At 52.1% G+C, this 23927-nt stretch overlaps 1 protein-coding gene and 1 pseudogene across 4 annotated transcripts; both read right to left on the bottom strand.

The window, feature by feature from the left end:
* Positions 1–497: 497 nt before the first annotated feature.
* LOC143686605 (splicing factor, proline- and glutamine-rich pseudogene) lies at positions 498–2367 on the bottom strand (annotated as a pseudogene).
* Positions 2368–5715: 3348 nt separating this feature from the next.
* On the bottom strand, positions 5716–23288 carry TNS4 (tensin 4). 4 transcript variants are annotated; one of them, XM_077164456.1, is made up of 13 exons: positions 22491–23287; positions 22067–22308; positions 16325–16742; positions 14777–15201; positions 12569–12655; positions 12121–12246; positions 10792–10884; positions 10606–10683; positions 9589–9660; positions 8532–8700; positions 7821–7889; positions 7549–7575; positions 5716–7008 (listed from the first exon to the last, which is right to left on the bottom strand). In XM_077164456.1, exons 2-13 carry the CDS (start codon positions 22179–22181, stop codon positions 6867–6869), a joined length of 1821 nt encoding a protein of 606 aa, XP_077020571.1. In that variant the 5' UTR covers positions 22182–22308; positions 22491–23287; the 3' UTR covers positions 5716–6866. The 4 variants fall into 4 exon arrangements, with proteins under 4 accessions (XP_077020571.1, XP_077020572.1, XP_077020573.1 ...); XM_077164457.1 differs by having other exon boundaries at positions 22067–22305; XM_077164458.1 differs by lacking the exon at positions 22491–23287 and adding an exon at positions 18457–18617 and having other exon boundaries at positions 22067–22181.
* Between the last annotated feature and the right edge of the window lie 639 nt (positions 23289–23927).

Genomic DNA, 23927 nt, shown 5'->3' with positions numbered 1-23927 from the left:
AAACAAGAAAAAAAAAAAAAAAGCTGGAGTGAAAGCTAGATATCACATCTAAAATTGTTTTCTTTGCTGTTGCTTTGTCTTGTCTGGCCTTTCATACTCTTCTCTCCCTCCACCATTTCCTGCTGGGGTGCCAGCCCAGTGCCTCCAGGACCCTGTCCACGCACAGGCCCTGCACCTCTGCCCAGAGTGCTCAGTGTTCATGTCACTTCTGATCATGGAACAGCTCATGGTTGCTGGTGGAACTCCGGGATTGACTTCACCAGAAGGTGGAGGAAATTTCTGGCCTCCTGAACCATACAGATCTCCCATGTTCATTGCTCCCCCCCACCCCTTCTCAGGGCTCTTTCTCTTGGATCCATGTAGCCCATTTGGCTGTGGCTTTCCTCTCCTTGGTGGCTCTATGCTTTTCCAGCTCATGTTGACGAATCATCTTTACCTCCTTTCAACGCAGTTGCTCCTCTTACCTCAATTGCATTTCCTCCATGCATCTTAATTCTTCCTGGCGTCTCATCAGATCTCTCTCTCTCTTTTTTTTTTTTTTAACATGGGCAGGCACCGGAAAACGGTCTCATCAGATCTTGGCACCAAAGATTTGCCTGATGCTCATGATAATAGACATCTTCCATCTTGCTTTCCAATTTGTCCTCTGCATCTTTCATGTTTTTTTCGACTTGTTCCCTTTGCTGTTTTCCCCTTTCATCCAAGGACTTTCTTTGCTGAGAATATTCATACTCAAAGGTGCCATCCTGGGCAAAACCGGGAAGGGTTTCTCTCTCCTGTTGCACTGGATTCTTCTATGCAAGTTTTTCAGGAAGACTGTCTTCATCACTAATTGTTCAAGTGGTTTCACAATAACTGGACGAAGAGTTGTTATCAGTGAAAAAATGCCTTCACTGCATTATTCAAACGCTTTTTCTTGCTGCTGGTTTAGAAGCAAATTCAACAATGCCTATCCCTGTAGATTTTCCACAATCACCCACAATTACAACAGCCCTTTCAATAGGATCAAACTGGCTAAAGACTTCTTCCAAAAGTTCATTGGAAACATAAGGAAAAAGATGAATGGAAAGGGCAGCGGCGTGTGTGGCAAATCGATCCCAAAGCTGTCTACCTTTCATGGGTGTGTCATCAAGTCCAGCTTTAGCAATTTCTGCTAAGGCTCTAGATTCCAGTTTAATAAATACATATCCTTTGCCTTTGCTAATAAAAACTTCTCCTGGTGCCTTATATTTAGCAACAGTCTTTTGAATTCATCTTCTGTGATATCAACAAATAACTGACAACGGCTGTAAGTTTTCCCTCTAGGCCTCCTCAAGAGAGACAAGTTGACTTTAAATCTCTCAGAATTGGAGACCTTTTCGCTGCGGCTGCCGGGTCCACCGGATGGGGGCCCCAGGTGGGGCTGTGGGTGGTGGGGTTGGTGGTGGTGCTAGCCTCCACGGGGCTCCCCCTGCTTGGGTGTGATGGTTTGAGATGGACACCAGTAGTGGTTAGACCCAGGTCACCGCTGGGCTTAGGCTTGCCTGGCATTTTGCCCCCTTTGGGGCCACTGGGTCCTGGGTGAATTAGGGAAAGAGGATGTCCTATCTTAGTGTTGATGGGGTGTCGAATCTGAATGCTGTATCGGAGAGAATAGCATCTTTCCCTGGGGCACAGGCAGACTCCCCTCCAAGCCGCAGTGTCCTAATTCCACCCTGTTCACATGGATGCTCACCATATATTTCCTAAATGAGGGAATGAATGAATGAATGAATGAATGAGTACATAGCTCTCCCTTCTCCTCCCCCCCCTCATTCTCTTTCTTTGGGTTCCCTCCTCCTGGATTGTCTCCCTGCCCCTCAGGCCTGCTCCAAACCAAAGCTCTACTTGGCTCCCTTCAATGGATCTGGCCAGTGAGACGTGAACAGCTGAGATGCCTTCCAGAAAACAGAGTTACAAAATAAGGTCTGGCAGGCTCTAAGGGCTCAGGGGCAGTGGAGGGTTTACTCTGCTGGGGCTGAGGGCGCCTGACTGGCCAAGACTGGAGTGACATTGGGAGTGGGGAACATGGCTGGGGTAGGGTGCTGCAGGAGGAGGGGCAGAGAGTCAGAAAGAACCAGGGACCCAGTCCCATGTCAAGAAATCTGCCCCAGTATGTCTCAGGGTGAGATCCTCTCTTCTTAGGTTCTTCTCCCTTTTCTGGCCTGAGCTCCAAGTCTTCACAGCTTCCTCATTCCATCACCCTTCTCCCCAACCCAGGCCTCAGATCCTATCTCCTGCTCACATAGTCATGTTTCTAAAAGCACAAATCTGGTCCATTAGTCCCTAAATGAAAAGCCTCTGATATCTCTTCATTACCTTCAGAACGAAGCCCAAGCAGGCCGCCATGTACGATTGCATGTTGTGCAACCTTCTTAGTGCTACGTGTGGCTCTGAATCCAACCTTTTTCATTCATTCATTCAACAAGCTTTCATTCCTTAGACATTCTCAGCATGCAAGGCTCTTTTCCTTGCTTTCTTTTTCCTTGAGTACTACATACTTGAACCATATTGTACACGGTACACCTTTTCATATCCGTGTGCATATACCATATTGCACGTGGTATACCTTTTCATTCATCAGCTTGTTTGAGAATGCTGAGGTAGTAGAATGGGCATGGATCTTGAATCCTGTTATTTCTCTGCCATTTACTAGCTATGGAGGGGGCATGCACTGTGAGTACAGGCAAGTTAACCCTCTGAGCTTCAGTTTTCCAATCTGAAAAATGGGATTAAACATGTGTAATGGGCCAACATTATACCTAGTACATAGGAGCAACAATAAAAGTTGATTGCTTCTCCTTTTTGCGTGTCAAACTCCTATTCATGCTTGAAGACCCAACTCAAATGTTACGTCCTTGTTAACACGGCACTCATTCCCTCCAAATGGGTAAAGTTTATCTTTCCCTATTTCTACCTTTCCTGCCAGTCCTGCATGGCACTTATAAACCTCTGTTATAGCACTATCATTTTTATCTGTTTTTTTGGTCTGTGCATACAAAGCATGTGGCCAGAAAATGTTTGTTGCATGAATCAGGGCACAAGTCCTTGGGTCAGAAGCCCTTAAGTTACCACCCCTGCCCTGGTTCTAAGTCCTGAGCCTACTGACGGGGCAGAGTTAAGAATAAGAGCCTGGAGGTGTGCCAGCAGAGGTGAGTCTCAGTCCTTAGTGGGAGGTGAGAGTGGGAAGGTAGCAGGTCAGGTGTGGGCAGGGATGAGAAGGCTGCAGCCATCTGGAGGGGTCACTTTGTAGCCAGAGAGGAGGTGGGGTTTGGAGGAGGGGGGGACCTGGGCTTGACGCTGTCGGGCAGTGCCAGAGGCCACATTCCTGCTGTTTCACCAACCCCAGCAGCTCCTGGATTTTGCTGGGGGCCCAGCCACCTGGGGATGAAAGGGCAAGGGAATTACATTGGAAAAGAGTGAGAGGGAGGGAAGGTTTTTCTGGAAAGAGGAAGAGGGTGGGCAGAACGGTGTGATGAGGAGTAATGGCAAGAGAGGGAGAAGAGAAGTGAGGGAGGGAAGGATGGGTAGTATGTGTGGAGAAAGAAAAGGATGGAGAGAAAGATGGGGGTGGGGATAGAAAGTCTGAGGAAGAGAGACAGCGGCGGTGGGGGGTTGTTAAACACTGGATTGCACAAGCCTGGAGCTTCCAGGGGAGAAAACTCCTGGGATGTCCCTTTATGGGTGTGAAGCCCCTTCTCCTGGCTCTTGGCATGGTGACTGCCTTTTCTCTCCCTCTGCTCCCCTCTTCTTCCCACACTTGCTGAGCTGGCTGCTCTGCAAGTCAAGTCAAGTTCTTTGCTAAATCTATCTGGAGGAAGGACGAGCTACAGCAAAAGGAGCAGAGATTGCCACCTTCTGTGGACTCTGTCCTGCTGAGCCTCAGGGTCTGGGCAATGGGTCGAGAGGACCCCCCAATCTGGAACTGCAGCTGGGCAGTGAGTGAGGAGGCAGGGCCTACCCAACAGTGTGGTTGAAGGTCATTGGCAAGGTCTCTTCACAGACCCACCAGGCACCCCTGCCTTTGAGTCATTTAGCTTAGCTTGAACAGGAGGGGCTCTCCTGTCACTAAGGATCCGTAGGAAAGGGGACAATCCCTGCATCCCTCTCATGTCATGCCAACCTTGCTGCACTGGGGTCTGGAACAGGTCTGAGGAGGTGTTGCTTAGGGACCCTCAGCTGACCGGAGAGGAGAGTCTGCCAGGCAATAGACATCAGGGGGAAAAAGTCTCATCCCAGGGATGAGAAGGCTCTTGTCCAGTTCTCTAGGTCTGGGCTGGTAGCCTGGGGCCATCTGGGTGCAGGGACTTTTCCTGACTCTCCCTTTCTCTGTATCTCCTCACCTCTCAAGGAGGCTGAGCGGAGCCTTGGATTTTCCTGAGCTTTCTTAGTGACCCCTTTAGGGTTGCCATGCACACTCCCCTTGGGCCCTAGGGCATGCTGGACCCTGTTTTCCTGCCAGGGTAGCAGGACAGGGGTCATGAAGAAAGAAAAACGGTGTGTTGGGCATGTGGGGAACTTGGAGTGGTTTAAGCGTTGATTTACGAAGTGGGAGCCAATGGAGCCTGTACTGCTGGAGCCAGAGGTGGGGGAGGGAGTATGGCCCCCCTGGAATGAGACACACACACATACCACCACCTGCCAATCAGGCCCCCTTCTCCTGTGCTGGCCTCCACCTCCAAAGGCACAGCCCCGGATGCCTCAGAACCAACTGCTGTGCAAAGACAGAGATTTTATTATTCGTGATCGCAGCTACGGCCGCTTCCTGTGGGTATGGTACATGGGGGCTCTCCCAGCCCCCAGGCTGGGGCCTGGCAATATGACCTTGACAGCAATGTCTGGCATTCTGTAGACTCCTGGGGGAGGTGGCAGGGCCTGACTATGTGGCACTGCGTGGGCTGGTCTCAGCCTGTCCTTTCAGCCCAGGTCTGCCTCCGTCTGGTTTGGTTTCCTGAACTGAAATCAACCTGTCAGGCCCAATCTTGGCCTAAGATTAATGGTGTTCTGGCAGGATTTGCAGCTGGGAGGGGCTGAGCACTTGTTCCTTCTCCAGCAAAAGTGGGCTTCTTCCTCGAGCCTCCTTAGGACCCCGGGTCTGATAGAAAAAAGCTTCCAGCTTCTGGGGGCTGGGCGGGAGACAAGAAAGACCTCCCAGCTTCTCCAAGCCTCCTGGGTGACTGTTTGGATTCCTGACTCTCTGCTGCCGCCCTGTGGCTATCAGGCCAGTTGACGCCACATCTGGAAGGGGGGGTGGTGTCCGTGTGTGCGTGTGTGTGTGTGTGTGTGTGTGTGTGTGTGTGTGTGTGTGTGTTGGTGAGGGAACTCAGCAAGAGAGCCAGAGAGAGCTGGTCTTTGTATCTGCTCTCCAGAACAGGGCTCTCCCTGCTCTCATCTCCCATCTGTCGATTTACCAGCAGCATCAGGGCATCTGTGATAGCTGTAGGACACTTGCTTACGAAGAAGTCAAAACAAAAGATATGTCTGTTACTCATTTCAAGAGGGGGAGAGATCGAGATACGGAGAATACAAGGATAGCTGGACTGTCTCTGACATGGGACAAGCCCCACTTCGGAGCTGCCCATCAACCACAGCCACGTGGGCCTACAGAATCCTGGCAGGTCAGATCCAGGTTTGTCCTGGGAATAGCTACTGTTCTAGTTTTGCTGGCTGCCATAATGTGATATACGAGACACAGAATGGCATTTAAAAGGGGGAATTTAATAAGTTGCTGGTTTACAGTTCTAAGGCCAAGAAAATGTCCCAATTAAACAAGTCTATAGAAATGTCCAATCAAAGGCATCCAGAGGAAGATACCTTGGTTCAAGAAGGCCAATGAAGTTCAGGGTTCCTCTCTCATCTGGAAGGGCACATTGCAAACACAGCATCATCTGCTAGCTTCTTCTCCTGGCTTCCTGTTTCATGAAGCTCCCGGGGAGGCATTTTCCTTCTTCATCTCCAAAGGCCGCTGGCTGGTGGGCTTTGCTTCTCATGGCTATGTATTTCTGTCTGCTCTCTCTGAATCTCTTCCATTCTCCAAAATGCTTCCTCTTTTATAAAGGACTCCAGAAACTTATCAAGACCCACCCAAATGGATGGTGACATGTCATCATCTAATTCAGCTTAACAACCACTCATGATTAAATCACATCTCCAGGGAGACGATCTGACTACAGTTTCAAACACACAGTATTGAATAGGGATTATTCTGCCTTTATGAAATGGGATTTAGATTAAAATATGACTTTTCTAGGGGACATACATCCTTTCAAACCAGCACAGCTTCCCAGGAAGGCACTAGGCAAGTGTGGAAAGGAACAGATATAGAGGGAGCTAGAATAAGTTCATCCTTCCTTTTGTCCTCAGCCTTTGCATACCAATCTCTCCCTGACCAGCCCCAGGCTAAGGTCCTCCACGGGTGCTGACCCAGCACCTGCCGTCTGCCATGGAATGGACCACAGGTCGAATTTGGTCTCTAACTCAGACTGTCGTTTCAGTGGACAAAATGTCCAGGTTGATAAAGTCTGAAGGTCATTTTCATCCAGGGGTTCTCAGACGTGGGTGTGGTTCAGAATCACAGGGAGAGTTTGCAAAAGATGCACACCACAGTCTGAGAAGACCAGCAGATGCTGCCTCTTGGATTCCTTTTACAGATGAGGAACCAGGCCCAGGAAGGTCTGGATGAAGGTCACGTTGAAGGTCGCAATGGGTTTCAACTTGGTACTGTTCTGCTCAAGTTCAGTGGATGGGTCCATAAGTGTGGCCACAAGCCCCTTGTCCAGGGGATGGAAGTGGGTGCCTCGAAAACCTCTCGGGCTGTCAGGGGCCGGTGCACAGGCAGCTCCTTCCTCCTACATCTTTTCTGCGTCCTGTAGCAGAGCACCTACTAGGCTGATGACCTGTGAGGCTGGCTGGACCGTGTCGTACTCTGCGAAGAGGTGGCACACGTTCTCCTGTGGCTCAGTCTGGCTCTTAGCCACAAACCCAAAGATCCTGGGGAGAGAGGACAGCCTGAGTGAGAGGCAGGGCCCAGGGAGGCAGCAGGCTCTGGAGAACCCAGTCTCTATGGCATTCTTCTCTGCCTCCCCCACCTGCCTGGCTCCACACCCCTTTTGAGTGGGGCTGCTCTCGATGTCAGGCTAGAACATCCCTGAATGTCAGATCTGCGTCCCCACAGTTAGGATGGGGGCTGCATGAAGAACAGGACCTGGGTATCCCCCATCAGAGTGGAAGCTCCCTGAGGACAGGGATATGTCTTGGCCATAAGAGTGGGGCCTCCTGGAGGTTAGAGGGCTCCCAGGCTCATGCTTCCCCCATCAGTCTAAACGCTCTTTGAGGATAGGACCCAAATCTCTCCTTACAGACTGGGAGCTCCCTGTGAGCTCTTTCATCAAAACCATGGCCTTCCAAAGGTCAGGATAGGGCATCCTCCCTCTTTTAATCCTCCCCCGCCCCATGCTGGTTCAGAACCTGTTGCAAGGACACCTATTCTGGTGACTGAGGGAAGAGGATCCTGCTTGGGAAAGGCCTTACCAGGAAGGTTTGCAATACTTCTGCCACCTGTGGGGAAGAACACAGGGAGTCATGAGCAGGTCTTGCTTCATCCCACGGGCCTCCAGCTAAGTAGAAGGAAGACTGGCCAGCTATGCCCCCACCCCTGCATGCCCCACCTGTTGCCCCTCACTCATTGGGGTTCACAAGCTCTCTGTGACCCCAATCCTTCTGCAGGAAACCTTGGTGGCCCGGTTGGAAGGTGGGGCTAGGCCCTGGGTGACCATCTCAGTTTGGCTGAGTCTAGAACTTACTTCCGTTGCTCGGGGTCCATGCCACAGAAGCGAAGGGTGATGAGGGGGTAATGGCGCCTGAAAAAAACCCTGGGAAGAAGCAGGAAGAGAAGGGGAACCGGTGAGTCCCTGTCCCAGTTTCTGGCTCTGACTCTATTGTTTCTTGGTGCCATGAAGTTCAGATGCCCCATCTTCAAGAAGCCTCTGAGACTCCTTACAACCCTCGCTACCTTTCCTGCTGCCGGGCCCTGCACGTCTGTGCTTCTCTCCTCTCGTGGAGTGCACCTGCTCTGTGTCATCTCCTTGGGATTTTCTAGCCCCCAGCTCCTATGCCATTTGACCTTTTGAGGATAGAAATGACATCTTAGTCATCTCTTGTTTCCCCCTGGAAAGTGCCCAGCCTCTTGCTTGGCTGTGGATTTCTGAGCTTGGGATAGGAGAGACCTCGTTCCTTGGTTCACCAGAGTCCGACCTACAGATGATGGTCCATCAATGGGCGCAGACCTAATCAGTGGCCGATGAATAAGAGTGGCAGCCCCTCTCCATCAATCTCAGAGAAGGGGGAACTTGGCAGGGGGTCACTGGCATGAGGTCCGGAGAAGACAGGGAACTTGTCTGGAGTCACTAGCACAACACTGACTCAACGAGGCCCAAGACTCTGAACTCTACTTCCATCCCCTCCAGCTCCACCCTGCCCTGCCCCGCGGCCCCAGGGCTAGGCAAGGCCCTTACTTCCTCTGGACATCAGTCAGGGTGATGCCCTGCTCCGTGACTTTGAAGTGGACCACGGTGGGCGTGGGGAGGACGTCCCTCTCGAAAGTGGCCGAGATGGCCTTCTGCACGGCCATGGCTCCCGTCAGGGTCTCCACGCTCACAGAGCTCAGGTACAGGGCGTGGCAGCCTGTGGGATGCAGACAGCACGCTGGAGCCCCTGCCAGGATCCACGTCCTCCCTCTGCCCAGAGCCAGAGTGGGAGCGGAGGGGGACTTCCTTCTTCTGGAAACCTGTGTTGCCCCTCCTGGAGATACCAGGCAGGGGGTGCGTGGGTGACTGCAATCTGAGGCCAGCCCCAGGGGCCTTTGGGACCATTCCTTGTTTTGCATTGCCCTCGCCCCTGGCCCCCATATAGGGGAGGGTGTGGGCGAGAAATACTGCCCTGTGTGTGTGTGGGGGGGTTCAGGTCAACCTTCCTTCTGCCCACATGGCTGCACCCTGACCTCCGCCCCTGGACCCTGGTTCAGGGAAGAGGAAAAGGAGAGAAGACAGGAGGTGGGGAGTGGTCACTGCACTCAGGGGCACAGGATAGGAGCTGTCACTGAGACAAGTGCTGCCCTGTGTCTGGCCTCAGGGCATTGAAGGAGAACCATTTCCCATGGAGAGGGTCCTAGAACTGGGACCTGACACCCCACAGAGGCTTCCGGATCCAGAGACCACCTCCAGAACAAGTGGCTCAGACTTGGGGAGACCCCAGCACATCAGAGAGCGCCTGTGTGTGCAGGGTGGACATCAGCCTTGCTAACCCCTCCTCCTCTCTTACCCCACTTTCCTGCTGGCCTATTGCCTGCAGCCTCTCATCTCCTGCTTTATAGGCAGGGGGAGGAATGTGGCACCTTGTTAAGATGCAGAAATAAAGCTATGATGGAAAGCATGTGTGGGCCTGCGCATGTGTGTGTGTGTTGCGTGTGTGCATATGTGTGTGTGTGTGTGTGTGCGCGTGCGTGCGCCATGCTGGGTGGCGTCCCGGGGGGCGGGGAGTACAGCCAAGCCAGGCCACCCCCGTAACACTCACCTGCAGATTTCTTCAGGCAGGAGGCTGGGCTGTCGGTAGAGAGGTTGGAGGCCCCATCGCCACCTCCCAATTCTGAGCCAAGTTAAAGGAATAGGGTGGAGTGAATGAACCCCTCTTTAATGGAAGGGCCCCTTTAATCCCTTTGAACATCTCCCACCTCCACCTCCACCTCCTGGAAGTTACTCTTTTGAGAAACCAGGTGTGATTATCATAATTAGGCATCAGGGGCCACTTTGGCTCCCCAAACTCAGCTGGCTGGCTCAGCTGATCCCTCCTCCTCCTCCTCAGCACCCCCAGCTCCCTGACAGCTGCTTTGACCTTGTCCTTACAGGCCCCAACCTCCTCACTTCTTTTGGACCCCACCCCAAACTCAGGCCTTCCTCTGAAGAAAGTAGGGCACCGCCCCCCCCTCCCCCCCGCCCATGATTCCCACAGGGGCTCCACCTGCCCTGATTCCTTCCCCTGAACCCCTGAGATGTCCTACTCCACCAGTGCAAGCGCAGGAAGGGGCGTCCTGATTGGGTTCCGGATCTGGCTCTGTGTACCTTTGGGCAAGTTACTGAATGCCTGGAACCCTCATTTTCTTATCTGTGAAATGGGGATGATCACAGCAATGTCTGTTTCATGGGGATGTGGTGTGGCATGAATGAATGAGTGAGTACTGCTCAATAAATATTGGACCTGGAAAAAAAGCAAATCTCTCCAAGCAGGCTTCTGTATGCTCCTCTCTTCTGCTCGAAGAAAACCAGCGTCAAACATCTGCTCTGTGCTAAGAACCTTACCTGCACTAGCCCACTGCATCCTGTAAATTGGCACCATCATGACTGGCCCCATTTTATAGATGGCTGAGGCTCAGAGAGGTCAACATATTCAAATTCTCATAGCCAGTTAGTGGAGGTGTGGACCAACCTCAGAGCACACACTTTCAACTGTGACACTAGAATAATTTATCATTTACGAACGAGTTGAGAAGAGATCACTGAGGGGTAGTCTAGAGACACTTATCCCCAGACCCACCTTTCTGCGGGATGCTGAGTTTGCAGGGCAGGGCCAGGGCCATGATGGAGTGCTGGCACACAAAGGCCGAGAGGCTCCCTGCAAGGAAATGGGCAGCCCTGCATAAGTCAAGCTTCCCTGGCACATCCTCCCACCTCAGAAGGGGGTGGGGCCCTGAAGAGGGGCCTGGAGGCTGGAGAGGCTCACCGAAGTAGGGCTCCTCATCTGCTCCTTTCAGATGCACCCCTTTGGCAGAAGACTCAATGAGGAAGTGTCGGATAAGGTCACTGCTGTCCTCGCCTGGGCAGAAGAAGAGAGAATATATGCAATGGGAGTTGCAAAGAGCAGTGCTGACGCAATACCAGCTCCCTTCCTCTGGGTCCCTCCAGAGGTTATCTTGTCCATCCCCCTGCCTCTGGGTAGGACCACAGATAAGAATCCTATCTTCAGGGTTTCCTACAAAGGAGGTGCCAATTGTCTTTGCTCAAGAATTCTCCCTTCAGGAAATATTTCCCTTGGTCTCAGGAACTTTCAGAGGTGGTTCCTGATTAACATTTAGATCAAATTTCAGCTCCTGAGTCTGATTTTCCCCTACCCAGCCCCTCCCAGGTGCTATGATTCTCCACCAGCTCCTGCCTGCTGGAGCTAGGCTGGCCCCAGGGGGGCTGAAGAGTGCCCTTCTGCCTCCTACCAGCCCACAGCTTCTTCCTCTTCTCTTTGGGCTCCTTGCCTCTGACAAGGTTTTCTTGATAACCTACCACAACAGAAGTTACTTTCTTAGGCAGAGATGTAGGGCAATAGAAATGCGTATTTTTGTTTTGTTTTGTTGTTGTGGTTTTAATCCTAGTTCTATCGCTTACGAACCCTTGGTGCATCAGTTACTCATCTGTTGAACGGGAGGTGCAGTTCCAGGGTTAAGGTGAGGGGCTATGATTCAGGTACCTTGTGCTGACATGTGTTAGCATCCATCTTCCTAGAACAGTGGCGTCTGTGTCGGACTCTTCTCTCTTCACCAGTACCCCTGGTGTCTTAAGCAGTGTCTGGCACTGGTGGAGGCCCCATAAATGTGTGTGCAGTTATGAGATGAGCATGGGAGATCACGGGAAAGCACGTGATAAGCTGTCACGCACACATCCACGTGATGTGCTATCACACACACATGATCAGCTATCTCACAGACACGTTACTACACTAGGTTCCCGCGTGATGAGTCCAGTGCGGACAGAGGTGGGTACCCAGAAAAGAGCTACGAAGAGAGGGGCTGGGATCTCCTTCCTTCCTCCTCCCTATCTTCCTCAATGAGAGTGTCCCAGTGGCCAGAACAGATTTGGGGGACTCTGGGGAAGGCAGAGTGAAAGAAGCTTCTTCTAGCGCCTTGGTGCTGGTGCAGCCAGGAGAGCTCTGAGGTGGGCTCTCCTCACAGGAGTCACTATGAGACTGGCCTAGGTTATCCTGCCAGTTAGTTGGCATCACAGGAGCCCATCACACCCTGCGGCCTCAGAGAGGTCTTACATGAGCACAGAGACGGATGCATACCTGCCTGGTTCTGGACAGACGCGGGGACCTCCTGCACCTTCAAGGCCAGGCCAAAGGAGCCTCGGTATGAAGAACTGTCCCTCACGACGAAAGTCCCTGGTTCTTCCTTCCTCAGCAGCTCGATTGCTGGAACAATCCTTGGGTCAGAGAAAGGTGCTGCCCTACCTAGATACTTCTTTCCCCCAGCCCCATGGGGTCTTCATGGAGCAGATCTTGCAGAATCACCTTTCGTTCCCGGGAAGTCCTTTCTACTGTTTAATCTCAGCCATTCTTGCTGCAGTTCCCATTTCCTTAGGTCATGAGGTCAACAGCACCGTCTTCCTGGGTCCCTCCCACCTGCCGTTCTCTCCTCTACCATGACCCAGGCCCGGTCAGCCTGATGCTGAGTGCAGGACCCAGATGGGATTCCTGGGTCTCTTGTCCCCTGAAACCCAGTACTTCCTTTTACCTTGCTCTCGGGTGATGTTCGGTTTAAACCAGTACTTGGATGTATCCATCACAAACTTCATGGTGGGCTGCATGTCCCTGGGGGGACCTAGAGACAAACAGAGAAGGGGGACCCTGTAGGATGGACAGAGGGTAGTTGAGAGAGGACGACTAGAGGAGTGGAGCGCCTCCCCCACTCCTCTGCCCAGGGGTCCCATTCAAACCACCCTTTCCACTTTGACCCAAACTTCCGGGGCTTGGTGCCCCAAGGACTTGGGAGCTCGCTTGTATACTTGGTAATGAATCAAAAGCGAAGAGATGAAACCTCAGTCTAATGAGAAACAGTTTCTCAAATCCAGTGTTGACCAGTGGAGACTGAAGGGAATCTCAGATGCATCATTTGTTTGATTTCACACTCTCCTCCTCCTCAATAATCCTAATGGGTATATTCAGTTTGGGAAAGAAAATCAAAGTAAAGGTGGAGGAAAGGAAAAGAGTAGATCTGGGCGGGAAAAGTGTCTGGGCTCGGAGGTCAGGGGAACTGGATTCTTGTCTTGACTCTGATTTGGGACAACGGTTTCAGTTCCTGAGACCAGAGGGGACCAAGCAACCTCTGAGGGTCTTTAACACTCCAACATCCTATGAGATTAAAAATTTTGTATTGAGAATATTTTGCAGAAGCCAATCATCTCTCCCTGTGTAATTAGTGGTCTCAGGGGGCATCCCCCAACCAGGGTGGGAAAATCTCTGGGCTTAATAGATGTGCTCTTTGAGGTGTTAAAATGTCCACTTTTCTGGGTCCCTAAGGCAGAGAGCAGTGGTTTTCAATTTTGGCATCTTGAAAAGGTGCCTTGTGCCTAATTGAGAGTAACTCAATATATTTAAAAAAAAAAAGTACTAAAATCTGCAAATAATTTGTCCTAGGAAAATGATCAGAGCAGATTCAAAGGCTTGCTTATCCTGCTATCTTCTCTTGCTCACACTGACATGGCTCCTTGAGTGGGAGACAGCAGTGGGTGGGCTGGAGTGAGTGTTTTGTACCCCTCCGGGAGGTACCGTGATAGCCCATTATCACTGCTGTGGCCTGTGTGTGTCACAGCCAAGGGGGTGCTGGGAAGTCTCAGGCCAAAGATGCCAAGTGAGGCGGGGAGCAAGGAACAGTGTCTGCTGACCCGGCAAGGGGCTCTGCTCCTGGGAGATGTGCAGCCAGTGGGAGCTCAGTTTTAGACTCTGCGTTTGCTGGGTTGGGTTCTGGTTAGTTTTGTTCTTTTTGGATGCCTGCAGTCACAGACCTACGGGAAGGAGGCTGTTTGCGCTTTTGTGGTTTCCAGCTGTCTAAATTGGAATGCATTGTCTCTGTTACCCTGTACCCACCCTTGTGCATTCGTCATCCATGGACGTCAGAGTTATGACTGATTCTCCTGCTCCCTCTCCTTTGATAATCATCAAGCCTGCTGCTTGCACACCCTGCAGCTCTCCTGGCTCTGTCTCCTCTTCTCCAGCCCCCCTACTACCCTGCCCTGCTTCAGGCCCTCATTACAGCTTGGCTGGACCATATCATGATACGAAGCCAAACAGGACCAAATAGCAACTGCTCTCTCTGCCCAGGGTCTCCTGCAGTCCATCTGCCTCAACAGCTGCCAGAGTGATCTATTGAACATGTACCTCTGACCCCACCACTCCCATTTGAGAATCTGAGGACACCCCCTTCCTGCTGCCCAAAGGGTAAGATCCACTCTGACGCTTGGCATTCAAGGTCTTTCACAATCTGGCCCCAAATTACCTTCACAGCCTTACTCTGCACCCAGCGTTCCAGTCATTTCCTAATGTGCCATGTGTTTCCACACCGTCATGACTGTGGACTCACCCCTTCCTCTCCTTTTAGGGCAATAAACTTTTGTTCCACTTTCCAAATCCAGCTCAAATATCACTTCCTCTGAGGAGCCTTTCCAGTTTCTCCAGACTGAAAGAAGAATCACTCCTTCCTCTGTGACCACATAAGAGTCAGAACACCTCTGAACTCTGTTTATCCTATTCTGTAGTGATTATTGATTTTTGTCTCTCTTTCTAGACTGTGTCCATCTGTGTGTCTCCACCAGCTAAGCACGGTGCTTTGCATACAGTAGGTACCCAGTAAATGTGTTGACTGGCTGTCAAAGAAGCCCACTGGGGCTTGGTTATTCCCCCTACCTTAACCTTACAACACCAGCTATACTGGCTTCCAACGTACCCTCCGGGGATGTGCTGAGGAAGGCACCCGGCGGTGTCTGACAGTGGCTTCTGATGGCTGGACAGGGGTTGCTGGGAGAAGCAACTCCAGGCCGGACAAAGCTCTGGGGTCCTGGAGTCTGCTGAGGTGGGGAGGACCCTGGTTCTGGGCAGCCGTTGATCAGCACGATGGGTATGTCCACCATGGAGTTAGTGATGGATGGGGGGCAGCTGCTGGCATGCTCCTTGGCCAGTGTTGGGGAGTGGGTTGCCCTAGGTTGGCCCAGGCTTGGAGCAGGATTGCCAGGGACATAGAAGTCACTGGGTCTTGCACACAGGGACACTGGACCAAGGCTGTGGAGGCTGGAGGAAGAGCTGGCTGGGCTTTCCAAGGATCTAGAAGATGACTGATGGCTGGAGATGCTGGAGTAGAGGAGGGACTGGTTGCTGCAGGGGGAGAAAGCATCAGACAGGGTGTTAGGGTGTTAGAGATGAATAGTCAAGGGCCAGAGCTTTGTAGCTTTGGTCAGAGAGAAGATTGCCTACCCCCATTCTCCACAGCCCAGAGCAAAGAGCATGCTTGCCTGCTCCCCAAAGGATGCTGAAGGATACAGAAATGTCCCTGGACTATAGGATCTTTGGCCATTTAAAATGACCAATGAGCTGACCCCTGCAGGCCGTGTGGGCTTAGGCTGGACCAGATTCCGTCTTCCCAGCCAGGCAGATTTGACTGAGCAGTTATGCCAGCTCCTCCCTGGGCGCCCTTCACCCCTCTGCCAAGGTCCTTGCAGTCAGGCTGGACCTACTGGGCCGGGTCATGTCCACAGCTGATGTGGGAGGAAGTCCCCATCTGGAGGATGAGATGGAGGCCAGCTTCTGCATCCTGCCAGACTTTTCCTTGTGCCCAGGGGTCCATGCCAGTGGGCATGGCAGTGGAACCACCAGTCTCCTTGCCAGGGAATGCCTTAGCACAGTGGCTTTGAAGTTGGTTTGCGGGGCAGAAGTCCTGTGGTTTGGTCTTTGGGGCAAGACTGGGGGGAGTTATTCGTGGTTCTGCTGTGAGGCTTGTAGTGAACAGAGCTGGGACGCTTGTAAATAATGGCCAGGCAGGTCTTCTGCCTTCCTCCCCTAACTTTTGCCAGCAACAAGGGGAAAAGAGGCTTTTCATTCTTATTCCTAAATGTTCCTTTCAGGCCCCCAGATTCTGTGTTCTGGCTTTTAAAACAAAACCAAAAAAAAAAAACCTTCCTTGAGGTGGGCTGTCTTAGGGCAGGAAAGGAAACAGGTGAACCTCATTAAGGCAACAGCTCTCTACTCAAGATGTAGGAATGAGTCAAGATTTTTGTATATTGAATCATATTCTAAATTCTTGAGGAAAGCTTGAGATCCAAATCGTTGAATGTCTTTTACAGCGAGAACATTCACTCGTTCATTTCTGGAGCACACCAGATTTTGCTCAGAGCAGGGTGTCCCTCTATGATTTTAGGATTTGCGTGTGTATGAGTGTTTTAGGAGGACAGGAACGGGGGTGGAGGGCGCAATGTCAGAATCTGTAGTGGGCATGACCTACCTTCCGAACACGTAGCTGACATCAGACACTGGGCTGGCTGACAGCACGGAGACCCTGCTGCCCCGTTGTGGGGCCAGGCCCCCCGGCCCTGCTCCTGGAGAAGCCACCAGTGGGGAACCCAAGCTCTGGTGGCCTGAGGCCTTGCTCCCTGTGCAAGGGATGGAGATGCTGGGGGAAGGAGGTGGATGCGGGGAGGGCGCCCCAGAGGTGGGAAGGGGGCGCTGGTGCCCTCTGCCCTGGTTTCCAGAGAAGATGAGGCTCTCGCTGCTGCTTCGTGTCTCTCGGGGGACGTCTCTGGTAAGGAGGAGGCCGCCACTGCTGGGGGAGCCGAAGGGTGGGGTGACAGAAGGGCTGGAGCAGTGCTGGGGGCCATCGTGGCACCTTGATCTGGTGGAGGTCACCTCGATGTACTTTATCTCTTTGGGGAGAGAAGCAAAGTATTGGTGAAAACCAGGAACCTGGACTCAGGGCAGCAAAGCTGGAAGGAGCTTCAAGACCCCCAAGTCCTCCTCTTTTGGATAGATGAGGAAATGGAGGCCCAGAGAGAAGTGGCTTGTTGGAATCAGGTTTAAGCACCGAGGTCCACCTTTAGGGCCTACTTCCAATGTCACCCTTCTTGTGACATCTTCTCTAGGGCAGGGAGATGCAGTGGAGTGAGCACAGGCCATGGGGTCAGACAGACCTGGGTTCAAGGCTTGGCTCCACCATTTACTAACAGAGAGCTTGGCCAAATGACTTTGCTGCCTAGAGCCTCAGTTTCCACACCTGTAAATGATGTGGCTGTCCCCTAGGTCATGGTGTCCCAGTAAGGAGGAAATGAGCTGAATGTAGGTGGCACAGTACGGTGCCTGGCACATAAGCAGGGACTTCATAACTGGGAGAGCTCCCCTTGGTCTGTGCCCCAGTCCCCACGTTGAAATGACTGCTTAATAGAGTGTGCCAGTGCCATCTGGGGATGCCTCTATTACTCGGGCTGTGTGTGAAAGCTGCTCACTATGTCTGTGCCTCCACTGCAGGCAGGCGTCCTCCACCACAGTGGCACACTGGAATCATCTGCAGAACTTTGACAAATTCCCCTGCTCAGACCTCCTGCCCCTTAAATCAGAATCTCCGGGGTGGACCCAGGCCTCGGGGTTTTGCTTTGTTTTTCAGCCCCCCAGGTAATTCCAATGTGCAGCCAAGACTGGAACCGTGCCTCAGAGCCTCACTGCTGTGGCCCATCAGCCAGCAGCACCGCCTCAGCTGGGAGCTGGGCAGACCGGCAGACCCTCAGCCTCCATCCAGGCCACTGAATCAGAATTCGCCTTTTACAAGGCCCCCAGGGAACTGGGTGCACAGCGAGGCTTGAGAAGCTGTGCTTTAGAGCTCTCCGGGGACCTCTGCACAATGAATGGTTATGGAACATCCACCAGGAGGCTGACCCTCACTCCAGTGCTCTGGGCCTCCCCCAGTCGGAGCATCCAGGACTCTTGGATTTCCTGCACCCTGTTCCTCCAACAGAGGTGGTCCCTGGAGTGGGGTGCCCTGCGGTCCCTCCCCTAGTGAGGCTAGAACCCCTTCCCCCTGACCTGGGAGGGAGTGGACCTCAGAGCTGTTCCAGCACAGGGGAGGGGAGATAGGGGTTCACAAGCTGCTCCCTTCTGGAGGGCTGTGAGTCCCGCTCTGGCTCCCCAGGACAGAAACTGGGACAGAGTCATGAAGAACTGCCCCCTCGGCTCGTGTCTGCCCACCTCCCACCGCTCCTGGGCTCCGGCACATGCACCCCCAGCCCTCCCCTGTCATGACCGTGGAGTCCCAACCTGCCCTGGCCCGTACCTGGGTAGGGCCTTCTGCCCCTGCTCACGGACGCGGCCTCTGTCTGAGCCTGCTCGGGCTGGGGAGTGGGGCAGATTGCATCAGACGAGGGGGCTGAAGGGCAGACCTGGGCTTGCCGTGCCAGGGGTGGGGGAATAGGCTTGGCTTTGCAGTCGGACAAACCTGGGTGTGGGTCCTGGCCTTGCCACTTTCCTGTCAGGAGGCCCTGGGTAACTTTCCTAACCTCTCTGGGCCTCAGTTTCCTTATCTGCAAAGTACGGATCCAAAACCAACCTCCCAACGTGGTAGTGAGGATTAAATACAACAACAAATGGAACCTGGAGCCTGGCACATGTGGGCCTCAAGGTGCCTCCTGCCTGCCTGCCTTTTTGGAGCAGTACGAGCTATTTGGAGCAGTCTCTCTGGCGAAGGTCGGGGCTCCCTCTGCTTTGGAAGATGAGGGCGAGAGGAGGATATTTCAGGCACTGTATTGTGGGCTCTGGAAGACAAAAGATCTTGGAAATAGGGTGGATGCTTCTGGAAGGTTGGCAAGCATGACTTCTATTTTTATAGGATTTTATAATTTATACCCATCATTCCTTCTGAACCTCAGAACAGGCCTTAGGCAAAGCAGGCACAGGTTTTACAGAGAAGAAAACAGGCTGAGAGAAAAGTGGGAATATAGCAAAAATTGTGCCCTCTCACTGTGAGACTGGCATTGTGCTAGGGGATGAATCTTAATAAATGATGTTTGCATTATCGTTTCCACTTTACATGTAACAGTTTTGAATAAAGGTTAGTATTTATTGAGTGCTATGTGCCAGCACCCTTCCAAAATTGTTGGCTGCATTAGCTGTTTGAATCCTCATAACATCTGTACTGGGGTAAGAAATATTATTAAATCTCATATAACAGATGAGAATTCAGGGCTCAGAAAGGTTAAGTAGATTATCCAATGTCACACAGCTGGGGAGTGGGGGAAGTGGACTCTTGCTCCTGTGCTCTGTGTGGGGGCCCCTTCCAGGAGGAAGAGAGACTCCCTGGGACCCTGTTCCCAAAGCCTTTCCCAGCAAGAAGGTACTCAGCTCCTCTGGGTCCCCTACTCGCTGTGTCACCCACAGACCCACTATCTTGGGGGGTCAATCAAGGGAAGCAGGGTGGGGGTGGGAAGGAGGTGTCTTGGGGCTGAGTCACCTCCCGCTGCCATCCTGAGGTGGATGTGCCTGGAGGAGGTGGAGGCACCTCCCCCCCATCACCTGGGTGCAGCTTCTGTTTACAGGCCTGTGGGGCAAGTCTGAGCAGTCCTGGGTGGGTGCAGGCGCCAGCAATCAGCCAGAAGGGTGGAGGGAGGGCATGTAGGTGGGGGGCAGGGAGACAGTTATTAAACACCCTTCTCTTCGGATTGGCAAACAGCCTTGCTTGGTAGAAAATGCTGGAAAATGAACTGTGGGGGTCTGTTCCAAAGATGTGGCTGGGGGAGGTTAAAGAAAGAGGTATGACTTTTGCTTTTAGGAGGGCATGTTCCCTATGGATCCCAGAGTAGCTCTAAAGGAAGGCAGGCAAGAGGGCAGGGGCCTGGAATCCAGGGGAAGGCTTGTGAGAACTGGGGAGGTTGGATGTCAGATGAGAAGCTGGCAGGCTGCCTCTCAACAGATTATTCTAGGAAGCTCCAGAGGGTGGGAACTAGCTGCAAGGAAGAGAAGCAGATGAAGAAGGGAGATTTCAGAGCCCAGCAGCCTGGCTTGGAGGGCTGGCCCTGTTGTTAACTAGCTGTGCAACTGTGGCCATCGCTTCCCCTCCCGGAACCTCGGTTTTCTCATCTGTGAAATAGTTACTATTTTCTTCACAGGGTATGCTGGGATCAGTGGATTACATGGACTAGTTAAAAACAAAACAAAACAAAACAAAACCCAACCACCTCGCTCTATAAATATATAGATTTAGGGGAGGAATCAATATAGGATTGCCAATGTCTAATTTTTAATTTTGCCAAGTTGGGACATAAGAGAAACAGCGACATCCACTAGCACACGACAGAATGCCTTTCCGTCAACACCCCCAAAAATTGCAAGGATGAGACTGCAAAGTGGAGTGGGTCTTCCACTTCAAATACCTGCAGCCATTTGAAAACTCACCACACTGCTGAGAATTAGAGGCATGGGCACCGGCCTGTGAGACCCGGTTACAGCAGCAGTGGTCTGGGCAGCAGGTCTGGGGAGGCTGTGGCGCATGAGAAAGGGCACAGAGGACCACAGCGACATGCAAGCACTGGCTTTTTGTTTTTTTTTTTTTTAGAGATTGTAGAGAACTACCTAGTGGGACGTTGACCTGGCTGGGCTGCCGCAGGAGGCAAGGAGCTCCCGGGCATTGGAGGTGTCCAGACAAAGGTCATGAAAGAGGATGATTTTTATCCCATGAGAAGTGTCTTGGGCAGAGCGAAGCAGCTCTGTCAGGACCCTTCGACCACTGTCGTCCCCCTTGTGCTCCTTGCTTCCCAGAATTGGGTGGACACGTCCTCCTGATGGCAGGCTGTGCCCAGGCATCTGAAAACTGACCGTTTTTCAGACTATTGCCCATCAGCTGCTTGGAGGAAGGGCAGATTGTCACCGCCTCTACCTCCTGCATGCGGACGCTGCTCCAGGGAGACTGGTCTGGCCCCAGCTGGCCCAAAGCACATGAAACCCCGGCCTTGGGGCATGAGCGTTAGAGGGCTGGTGCCTGCCAACCGTCATTAGGCCCCAGACGCCAGCCCTGCAGTGACGTGCCCGTGACTGGCCTTGACGAGCAGGAAAGACTGTTGAGGGATAGAGGCTCCTCTAACAGTCCTGGCACGCAATGCTCATCAGGGGGAGGCGGAAGGGAGGCTGGAGGCCAGGAGCTGATGCCAGGGGACCTGGGAGCTGGGCTCCTTTCCACCCCAGAGTCCGAATACACCCTGGGGCTGGTCCTAGACTCAACCTCAATGTGTAATAAAACAGCCATCATTTCTAATGACATAGAGTGAACCAGGGTTTGTGATAAGTAGCCAACAAACTCTATTTCTTTTAATTCCTGCAGTAGCCTTTGAGGTAAGAACTTTTATTATCCCCATTTTACACACGAGGAATCCAAGACACAAAGAACCGAAATAAGCAGCTAGATTGGCTCCTTACTCAACCCCTTCAACCTCAGTTTTTTCATTTGTAAAATGGGGATGAACATCTTTACCCCACGGAGGTGGATTGGGAGGATTAAAGTTTCTGTTATCTATAAAGTGTTTGGCTCAGTGCCTGGTACACAGGAAGCACTCGATAAAGTGGGTGCTCCCATCCCCTCCTCCCACCCAGAAAAACCCACTGTAACTTTTTTTTTGTTTGGCATGGGCAGACTTCAGGACTCAAACCTGGGTCTCTGGCATGGCAGGTGAGAATCCTGCCACTGAGCCACTGCTGCTTTGCCCCCGTTGTAACTTTTAACAGCACAGCATTTCTTGAACACAGCAGAGTTCTTGCCCCAGACAAATGGAATTCTGTGTCTCTTTAGCCTCATGACTCCCAGCTTGGGTCTCTCTTCCCAGAGAGTTATTCCCCTAAACAGGGACAGGGGCCCAGAAAGAAATCCTACAAAAATTTCAGAGGCCCAGTTAGGGCTTAGAGACATCACAAAGAGCAGGATCCAGGGAGCCCACATTTATTGAGCCCTTGCTTATACTCATGCATTATTTAAATACTCATATGCGTGAGCTCATTTAAATTCTCATAAGAATCCTATAAAACAGATATCTATCACTTTCTAAACTCTTCTGAGAATAGAATTGGATAGCAAGAGAAAACAGAGAGGTTAAATGACACATTTAGGGCACCTCCCAAGAGAAAAGTGCCCCCTGCTCCTGATTCCATAAAAAGTGCTTCTTTTTCTTGAAGTCTGGTCCCCAAGCCCCTCTCTTGGTACAATGTCCCGACTCCTTACCCAAGGCTTCAGGAGGTTCCTCCCTCTTTCTCCTCGAGGTGGTGCTTTGGGCAGCCTGGGGGCTGCCAGTCCCTGGCGGGTGCAGCTGGAAAGTGGGGTCCAGTTCCAGAATCATCTGGTTGAGGCTCTCCAGGGAGAAGTCGATAAAAGAGGCAATGTCCTCCGTCGCCCCTGAGGCTTGCTCACTGGGGGACTGCAGGAGGCAGCTGGCTTTGGCCTTGGCTTGTGGCGCCTGGGGCCTGCTGGGGGGCCCCTTGCAGGGCGTAGGGACCATCAGGGTCTGGTGTCCCCAGCCTTCCGTGGTATAGTAAGGATACTGGGGTGGCAGGCTGGGGCTGGGTGCTTGGTGCAGGGCCCTCCGGGGTTCCTCGCAGGGACCTAAGCATACCGCATGGCCTGTAGCCAGTAGGGGGCTGGACATCACCTGCGACATGGTGAGGGCAGTGATCCTGGGGGGTTATCTCCGACTTCCAACTGGCCTCACTTGCATCTCAGAGATATCACCTGCCAAATCAGGAGTTTCCAGCATCTGAAAGAGGCCAGAAAGTGGGAACTGAGTAACTTGTATAGACGAAGCCCCTGCCTCCCTCCCCCACAAACATCCTTATCTATTTTTTGAAAAGCATGGGTTCTAGAACCGCACTGCCTGGGTTTGCATTACTGGCTCCACCACTTACTAGCTACGTAAGCTTGGGTAACTTAATTGACTTCTCTGTGCCTCACTTTCCTTATCTATAGATGAATTAATATTTGTAAAAGTTTTAGAACAGTGCCTGGTATATAATACACATTATACAAGTGATTATTAAATAAAGTAACTTTGACAGATGTTTATTGAATATCTATTATGTCCCAGGCATTGAATAAATACAAGCTAGTGTTTATTGAGTAATTACCATGCACGCAGGCACTCCTGTTTACACATAACGCCTTTTTAATCCTCATAGGAACTATGTGAGGTAGGAGCTACTGTCAACCCATTTTATAATAAGAGAATGGAGACATGGAGAGGTAAGTAACTTGCAGGAATGGACCCCAGGCCATATGATGTCAGGGTCTATGAACTTAGCTTCTACTCCGTGTGATCTGGTTGGTGAAATAGGCAGGTACGCAGGCGAGCAGTAATAACTAGTGTCTTGAAGGAGAAGAGATGGGCTTTGTAGGCCCTGGTGAGGAAATCATGGAGGACTTCCTGGAGGAAGAAATATGTAAAGGGAGGCAAGAAGGTAAAATGGGAGCTAGCTAGGCACCGCAGGTAGGAGTGAGGAGGCAGGGCAGCATTCAGAGTAGAGGGAATAGTGTGTGAGAAGGCCCACCTGACAAGAGTAATTATGAGGCATCACTGAACGTTCAGGAAACAGTACACCTGGGGTGGATGGAGGGCGAGAGGGGGCAGAGGAGCCAGGCTGGCCAGACCCTGCAGCGCCTTGTACACTGAGCGTGGGAGGGAAGACTCAGCCCTGAGGGCAATGAGGAGCCACAGAAAAGTTTGAGCAGGAGAGTGACATCATCAGAGGATATTCACTCCCCAGGGGCTCATCTGGGAAAGGGATGTCCCAACTGCCTCACTACCTTGCTTCGGAAAGTTTTTCCCATTGTCTAAACTTTGTGCCACAGGCTAGTTTCTTATTGGTGAGGCTGGGGAAGAGGCTACCTGAAAAACTGTGTGGACCTGGGACATGTTGATTGCACTCCCACTGCCTGCTTGGAGCTACGCTGCCTGCACACCCCAGTGTGCCCCGACTCTGCTTCTCTGCCTTTTGCCAAGATGCCCCCACCATCACCTGCTTTAGACCCCAGGATAGGAAAAGGCATTCAAGACCAGCCTGGGGCAAGTGACATGAATATAGACTTAGATTCC

Source organism: Tamandua tetradactyla, chromosome 6, assembly GCF_023851605.1.
Source record: "Tamandua tetradactyla isolate mTamTet1 chromosome 6, mTamTet1.pri, whole genome shotgun sequence".
Taxonomy (NCBI): domain Eukaryota; kingdom Metazoa; phylum Chordata; class Mammalia; order Pilosa; family Myrmecophagidae; genus Tamandua; species Tamandua tetradactyla.
Note: the sequence above shows the minus strand (reverse complement) of the source record. Positions and strands in the feature narration are given on the sequence as shown.